At 44.3% G+C, this 8,281-nt stretch overlaps 1 protein-coding gene across 1 annotated transcript; it reads left to right on the top strand.

Annotated features, from left to right (window-relative positions):
• Nucleotides 1-4,339: 4,339 nt before the first annotated feature.
• On the top strand, nt 4,340-8,147 carry LOC130118577 (uncharacterized). The gene is made up of 7 exons (XM_056287019.1): nt 4,340-4,344; nt 4,797-4,962; nt 5,453-5,551; nt 7,056-7,112; nt 7,429-7,530; nt 7,854-7,970; nt 8,070-8,147. The coding sequence occupies exons 1-7, from the start codon at nt 4,340-4,342 to the stop codon at nt 8,145-8,147; spliced, it is 624 nt and encodes a 207-aa protein (XP_056142994.1).
• The last annotated feature ends 134 nt before the right edge of the window (nt 8,148-8,281 follow it).

Here is an 8,281-nt window from a genome sequence, read left to right as displayed (position 1 = left end):
GCGTGCCAAGAAATCAAAAGTAAAATACAAGAACAATCTAAACTTAATGTCATCTTATTTAGACTAATGTGAGAAGAAAGAAAAAACCCCAGTACATTTCAGCCACAAATTGGTAAAAAAAAAAAAAACATGAAATGAAATAAAGAACTCAAAGGAGGATGAAAACCAGAGAGGTTTCTGCAGAGTCTCACCCCCAGTATGGAGGACAAGTTGGGGGGCAGGTTTTCTTGTTTGGAAATGGGGCTAACTTCAGAAGGCTGGTAACATCTGGACAGAGATTCCTGCTGATCCTCATCCAGGATCTTCTCCTCGGCTGCCTGGAGGTCCATGGGAATGTCGGCACAGGCCATGCTGATGCTCCTGTTTGTTTTTTCTTGGGTTCAGACCTTTTTTAAGAGATTTTACCAAAATTTTCTTACAATCAATTGAAACATCATCATATATATACTATAAATTCTTTCTGCATCAATGTTAAACCAATATGTGTATTTAAAGTAATAAGCCATAAAAATATCCAGCCGATGTGTGTCATCTTAACCGGCCCAATCTTAAATTAGCACACCGGGTAATAAAAAGAATAAATCATACAACTGTATATTTTGTATATCATGTAGAAGATATTCAAGAATATTTGAATTGAACATTCTAATTCTTTACTCATTCTATTGTTGCCCAGGGTTAAAAAAAAGTCTTTGATCAACAAATATAATAAAGACAAGAGATAGGGGAGAAATTTACATTTGGCACATCTGACAAGACAAACATGTTCTTCTAATCTGGAGTATGCTTCAGTATGTCCCTCCATACTATATGTCAGCATCGTGGGAACAATTAGACACTGTTTGTATTCTGTACTAGAATAGTATATTTAAACATGCGAGCAAAGCATCCCTCGGTGTTAGACATACATGTAGACGCTCACATGAACACAGAGCAGGCATGCAGGGCAAAAGCAGTATTAACATTTCCTTTCTCCTTTATGTAGTAAAAGTCACTCGCCGCGCTGCAAACTGCAAACGCTTTTCCAATGCAATTCTATAAATTCATGCAATTCTTACCTCGTTTGGCTTAAGCAGACTTATTCCACACCCAGTGTGTCTGTCTCAAACATCAGCACCTCTCTTTGAGAATGCTGTCTTTCATTTCATTGGTTGGAAAAGGTTGAGTTGAGTTCCAGGGGCGGACTGGGAATGAAAAACGGCCCTGGACTTTTTGACTCAGACTGGCCCACCAACCCCCCCCCCCCCCCCAGCAATACACCACCACCACCCACACAACCCATGCCACACTTTATTTAAACAAGATTACTGAACAATATGTATAACAATAACTTTAATAAAATAGATGTAAAATAGAGCAAGGGGAACGTGTTGTTCTTAGGAGGAGGCTGGCTAGAAGGAGAACATTTTGGCACAGTGGCACTGGCAGCAAGGTGGCAAGGATCTCTGGACCCATCGGACCAGTAAAAGAAATAATACAGGAAGAAACGTGTTGGTGAAAAGACTGGTGAGTAGGCAAGTCACAGAATAAAAATGAACACATTACCTACCTCCTTAAATTAGCATGTTCTGCAGCAGCTCACTTCTCTCGGCAACGCCATCTATACCCCGGTCACTGTCCAGGGCCATTAAAAGGTCTTGCTCAGTAGCCATGAGCTTAAAAGCCTCCAGGAGCTGTTGAGATAGACTGCTCCTGAGCCTACTCTTGATGAATTTCAGAGGAGAGAAGCTTTGCTCGCAAGACAGAGTAAGTAGGAACTTGTAAGAGTAACAGAGATAAGAATTACATGTTATACTCTTGTTGAAGTTCGGCAAAATAGATTAAGTTATTGTTCTTTATTTCATGAGTTTCTCTTGTACTCCCCATAGTCAAACCTGGCATCTTGCACTTAGCACCTCCTAGTGGTGATGGTTGTGGACAGCGACAGAGTTTGGTATGTTTGTCCTATAGAGCTCACTCCAAATATGGCTAAAAAGTGTTACAAAATTGATGAAAGTGCCCTCCAGTAACGGCAATCGTTATATGAATGTATGCACAACATTTTCCATGCTATGTATATATATTTTTTTCTTTTGTTTAAATTTCACTAAACGTTCACTCAAGTTAACGAAGCGTGTAATGGCCTTCATTGTTCTCCGCTAGCTAACATGTGGCTACATTTCTTTACGAACAGGGCTGGAGTTGAGCTGACAGTATATAACCGCAACGTCTATATGTTCATTTTGATTTTGCCAGAATTGATTTGTGCCAAAAATAAATGGGCCTGCAGCAGCTACCCTGGATTCAGAGGACTGGCGTGGTTTCTATACGGTAGAGCCAGAAAAGAGGGGTTACATACGCAAGGCCCAGGATGTGGCATGCGTCGGTCAGTGGGTTGTACTGACGAAGACTATGGTAGCAACACACTGGACAGTCCTTGCAAGATGAGCAGCTCTTGTTCACCATCTCCACCTCGTCTTCGTTTCCTTCATGTCTCCATAGTCCTGGTTGTGTATTCTTTCAATCCCGATTGTCTAAGCCCTGTCCACTGTTCTGCCAGACTCATGAGCTCACTCTGTAAATTTGATCAAACATTTGCTTAGTTCTTGAAGGGCTGCCTGTGGAAGGCCACTGGCGCTGGATGCTAGCTGAAGTTTTTAGGGTCCGGAAGAGCCGTGTGCCATTACTCAGAAATCGCCGATGGATGCTATCTATAACTATCCAGAATTTGATAATGGAAACCATGTCTGCATGCACTCTGACCCCAGTAGAAGGCTCACCCTGTGCTATCTCTCCATGCATGGTTTTCTTCTTCGCCACGCCACTTCCGTTGCCTAAATGCGCGCGCAGGGTTCAACATTTCGGAAGTTCGCTGCAGCGCGGCAACCTTTTCTATATGTCCCGCCCCATCCAGGCTGTGATTGGTCAGTTCACGTAACGTAACATTGACGAGCGCTTGCTTCAACAAAAGGCGCCCAGTATAGCTCAATAGCCAGCTAGCCAAACCCAAACATTGCTCATCTCATCCATATTGTCCTCTGTCTTGCGCTTTGGCTGCAAAACCTTGACTAACAGTTGAACCGGTACCGTTGGGCTCAATGGGCTGCTGCTCTCTCTGCTCTCTGCTGCCAGCGCCTTCCGGGCTCGCTAGGCCGAGATGATTGACGGGAAACGGCGCCAAATGAACAATTTGTTATTTGAAAACACTTGGTTGAATCAGCCTCAAGGGACTTAAACCTTGTCTCTCTCCGCTTTCCAGCAACACCTTTACGCCCCCCCCCCCTCATTTTGTTTGTCCATCTTGCTCCACTCCACGACTGATCCAGACGTCACCGCTTAAAAGAGGCGGGAGAGGGGAGAGGCCCAGGAAACGTTAGAATGGACCGGACCAGAAGTTATTGGCTGGGAGAGAGAAGCTGACAGATCTGCTGGGCCGGTCAGACACGCGACACTTAAGTGGGGGCTGCGGTTGTTTATATTGTAGCGAATTCGGGGGGACAACGCAACCACAGGAACTGCCGCGGCCGGGGCGCGAACCCGTATCGCCCGCACCGCAGGAGGCATCGCTAACCGCTCGACTAAAGGGCCAGACCCGCCGGCCAGCGTGTCTTCTTCTCCATGCACGTTACAGTATTTTGCGTTGCATCGACCCCTACTGTAAAGCGGCCCACTCCACGTGGTCAGTCCGCCATTGGTGAGTTCTCGTCTCTCACCAGCTTCCTCACTGTAGTTTTAATGGGTTTCTGCGACTGCGAGCGTCTAGTGTAGTACGTCAACGATGAGGAGTTTTTGTTGAGTTTGGCTCGAGAGTAAAACTGGACACGTGTTGAAATTCTCCCGTTCAGAACGTAACTTCCTTTGCACTCCGTTGCTTCATCGTTATCTATGAACACGCATGCATGCGTGTGTATGAGAGAGAGAGAGAGAGAGAGAGAGAGAGAGAGAGAGAGAGAGAGAGAGAGAGAGAGAGAGAGAGAGAGAGAGAGAGAGAGAGAGAGAGAGAGAGAGAGAGAGAGATGGCTAGAGACAGGGGGGGTAGAGAGAGAGAGAGAGAGAGAGAGAGAGAGAGAGAGAGATGGCTAGAGACAGGGGGGTAGAGAGAGGAGAGAGAGAGAGAGAGAGAGACACGGGGGGGGGGGCTAGAGAGAGGGGAGAAAGAGATAGAGAGGGCGAGAGAGAGAGAGAGAGAGAGAGAGAGATGGCTAGAGACGGGGGGGGGCTAGAGAGAGGGGAGAAAGAGATAGAGAGAGGGAGAGAGAGAGATGGGGGGGGGACCATGAGAACTCGCTTCCTAAAAAACTCTGATTTCAGATAACGGAGGCTTCGAGCTCTCATCACCTCCTCCAGCTGAAAATAGAAAATGAGGTGGGTTTCAATTAAAACTACATAGATGAATTACCACAGTAAATTAACCTTTACCTATTATTATTATCATATATTATTATATTATTATTAAATTAATCTACCACATAGATGAATTTAATATCGTTTTATATTAATTTGATTTTTTTATTAATTTTCATGGCAATAAGCCATTTTAGATTCATTTTATTATCCATCCATCCATCCATCACCCAAACCGCTTATCCTGCTCTCAGGGTTGCGGGGATGCTGGAGCCTCCTATCCCAGCAGTCATATCTTATTTTATCTTAGATTTTATTTTTGGTTTGAACTGCGTTACATGATGTTTTGTTCCATTATTTTACGTTGTATTGTGTTGTTATGTTACAGTATATTATCTTATCCTATAATTGCATTATTTCAAATATATTTACAGCATCCTTACATTGCATTATTCCTCATGTGTTTTTCACAGCCAGTTGAATCACACATTCAAATGTGATGACTGTATGGTCATCACCATCCCGCTGGGGAGCCAGAAGGAAGCCCAAGACGGTCAGCTGATGCCCGAGAGCTTCCAGTGTGTGTTCAAAGATGCCTACAAAGTCTTCCTTTACCGAGGGAAACCCAGATCACTTGGGGTACGTTAGAATATTTCTGCACACAGAGAGGCATAGCTGATTATTATCAAGAGAAGTCTTTTTTTTCAGTGTTTTCACTGCAAAATAAAGACGAGTGTATCGCGGTTACGTTATCTCCTTTCAAGTCTCATAATTCTTATTTCGAGATATTGCTGGTAAATATTTCTTAACCCACTGACGTGATATTGCTTGTTTCAACAAAAAAAAATGTGTTGTCACAATAATGAGACTTGCTTATAAGGAATTTTCACTAGACAGCAAAATAAATCTGAAAAGAAGAAACCTGATTTAAGAGGAAGCGTAAGACATTTTGACAGCCGCCGTGCCAAAAAAGTGGCTGCACTGAAAGGTTGTTTCTGCCTCAAAATAACCTGATCTAAAATTTAAACCGGCCAAATCTTGAAATAAGGAGACTCGATGTCTTGACACGCTTCTGTTAATGCTCCTAAAGTCTTTCTGTTTGATTTTTTTCCTCTCTTCTCTTTTCAAGGCGGCCCAAGCCGCTGCTGGTGTGTTCATCTGCGGTCTCAGCGTGCTTCAAGAATTCCCAAACTATGGCTTACTTTTCTACGCACTTTCCAGCATTTTGGTAAAGGAAAATTTTTAAAATAAAAACAACTGAGAACTGCTGACAACTTACTCTTTTGAATACAAATTCAGAAAGTGATGATGGTTGATGAAGAGTTAAATGTTAATCCCTGCACTTGATATTGTGTTTTCGGTGCTGTTTAGAGTTGTGTGGATGATGAACCATAGTTGTTCAAGGATTCAAGAAGAGCTTTATTGGTCACATGCACAGAGATGCAAAGTAAAACGTGCAGTGAGATGAAATGCAAGGGACGCTCGGTTACCGTGCAAGAATATAAAATCAGTAAATAAGTAAAGTAAGATAAATAGAATAAAGCAAAGTTAAAAAAACAAGCAAGTACAGAATGAAACTGTAATTATATACATATATATATATGCTAATCTTGAAGTTAGATAATTATTAATTATTACATTAAAATGAATCAAAATCATTAAGTTAGGTGGCACGGTGGCGCAGTGGTTAGCGCGGTCGCCTCACGGCAAGAAGGTCCTGGGTTCGAGCCCCGGGGTAGTCCAACCTTGGGGGGTCGTCCCGGGTCGTCCTCTGTGTGGAGTTTGCATGTTCTCCCCGTGTCTGTGTGGGTTTCCTCCGGGTGCTCCAGTTTCCTCCCACAGTCCAAAGACATGTAGGTCAGGTGAATCGGCCGTACTAAATTGTCCCTAGGTATGAATGTGGGTGTGTGTATGTTGGCCCTATGTGATGGTCTGGCGGCCTGTCCAGGGTGTCTCCCCGCCTGCCGCCCCAATGACTGCTGGGATAGGCTCCAGCATCCCCGCGACCCTGAGAGCAGGATAAGCGGTTCGGATAATGGCTGGATGGATTATTAAGTTAAGTTTCCTTTATTAATCCCCTTGGGGAAATTCAGTTACTGCAGATGAACCCCTCCTAGCTGTGATGTGTGTAGCTAGGAGCAGTGGGCTGCCGCCTTCATGCGGCGCCCGGGGACCAACTCCAGTTCTTTTCCCCCACTGCCTTGCTCAGGGACACAGACAGGAGTATTAACCCTAACATGCGTGTTTCTTTTGATGGCGGGGGAAACCGGAGCACCCGGAGAAACCCCACCGCAGACACGGGGAGAACATGCAAACTCCACACAGAGGATGACCTGGGGTGACCCTCCCAAGGTCGGACAACTCTGGGGTTCAAACCCAGGACCTTCTTGCTGTGAGGTGACAGACGGCGCTAACCACTGGGCCACAAAAACGATATATCGACACAAATCTTCCCAGTTTCCAGAAGCCACTAGCACTGTAGTTAAAGTGACCTGGTGTGCAAGTGATTTTCAAAGCCCAGCGGTGACGCTGCCTGTCAGGACCCCCTCTACAGCCGAGGAGAAGGAGGGTCTTCGGGCTGGGAGACGAGACCTGAGCTGTCGGAGGAAGTAGGGCCTCTGTCCGGATGTTTTGAGTGTGTGCTGGGTGTGAAGAGACCAGGGCAAGTCTTCAGTGATGCGTGTGTTCTGGGTGTTCTTGTGAATTAATGAGTTATTTTTCAAATCCTGCAGTTTCTCATCTCTGGTGCGCTGTCCTACGCTTCGGCCTGCTCTCCAAACATATGCATGGTAAATCCACATTCGAATCATAAATGAGTCATTTGTCACCGAGTTAAACATCGACTATTTTGATTAAGTTGATTCTTATCTTACAAACGTGCAATAACGACTCACACTAAATGAAAATGAATGCGTTTCAAAGAAAATGAACAAAACTGAGTCAAAATGATGGCACGCATTAGGACGACCATGTCCCCCATATATGAGAGATCAAGGTGGCATTTTCTTCTAAATGGATGGTTTGCATTTGGCAATAAGCTACTCCCAGATAAAGAAGCACTCTTTTGCTATGTTCTCATTGGGTGAAGTTTGATTCATTCTGCAGGCGAAGCTGTCGTTCTTTCTGAACACCTTCTCTGTCTTCTGGTCGGTGGCGGCTATCCCTCTCAGCCTTCACTATTTCACTTTTTCAAAAGTTGACGTCAAGGTGAGGATATAGTACCCCAGTGCAACAGACTTTAGTTGGAGATATTTGTACAGGCCCGTCATATTTTGTCTTTTATTACCTTTTGTATGATTCTCATATTCATTCACATTCTTGTTTACCATTAGAGATTTTTGCCTTCACTTTATCATGTCGGGCGTGTTCAGTGTTTGCATTGTTTTTTTTGTTGTCTTGGATTTGTTTTTTAAATTGATAAAGGTCACCTCATCCAATCCAATACATCATAGAGATCTGCATGAGGAATGCAACGGCAACATGGCAAATATGTGTTCAATGTAAACAGTGTGTTAACTTTTTTCCCTAAGGTGGCCAACGGAATCAGGTCACTGATTGTAGCTCTCCTGGTTGGTGAAATGGCAATATCCTCAGTCTTGATCTACTGGCAGAGCAAAGCAGTATGCAGACAACAATACAACACTCTGGTAGGCCGATGTCACACTGCTTCTTATGCACCGTTAAAGAGAACAGCACTGTTATATAATTAATGGAGATGGTGCTTCTCTTTTTCTTTCTTTCTGCAGCCCGTTGTGATCCTGAGACAAGAAAACAAGATGGAGCCTGACAAACCACCAGTTCCCCAGCGGCTAAAGCGTGTTTAAACACACACACACACGCGCACACACACACGCGCACACACACGCACACACACACACACACACACACACAGCTGCAGCATCTTACAGTCTGAACCAAATGTCTAAGCTGCATATTATTGTATTTCAGTAGTAGCTAG

The sequence above is a fragment of the Lampris incognitus genome, chromosome 9 (assembly GCF_029633865.1).
Source record: "Lampris incognitus isolate fLamInc1 chromosome 9, fLamInc1.hap2, whole genome shotgun sequence".
Lineage (NCBI taxonomy): Eukaryota > Metazoa > Chordata > Actinopteri > Lampriformes > Lampridae > Lampris > Lampris incognitus.
The sequence above is the reverse complement of the archived record's forward strand: the minus strand, read 5'-3'. Positions and strand labels throughout refer to the sequence as shown.

Coding starts and splice junctions, on each gene's coding strand:
- LOC130118577 (XM_056287019.1), top strand. Junction 7,113..7,428: donor GCTCTCCAAACATATGCATG/GTAAATCCACAT, acceptor TTCATTCTGCAG/GCGAAGCTGTCGTTCTTTCT. Junction 7,971..8,069: donor GACAACAATACAACACTCTG/GTAGGCCGATGT, acceptor TTCTTTCTGCAG/CCCGTTGTGATCCTGAGACA.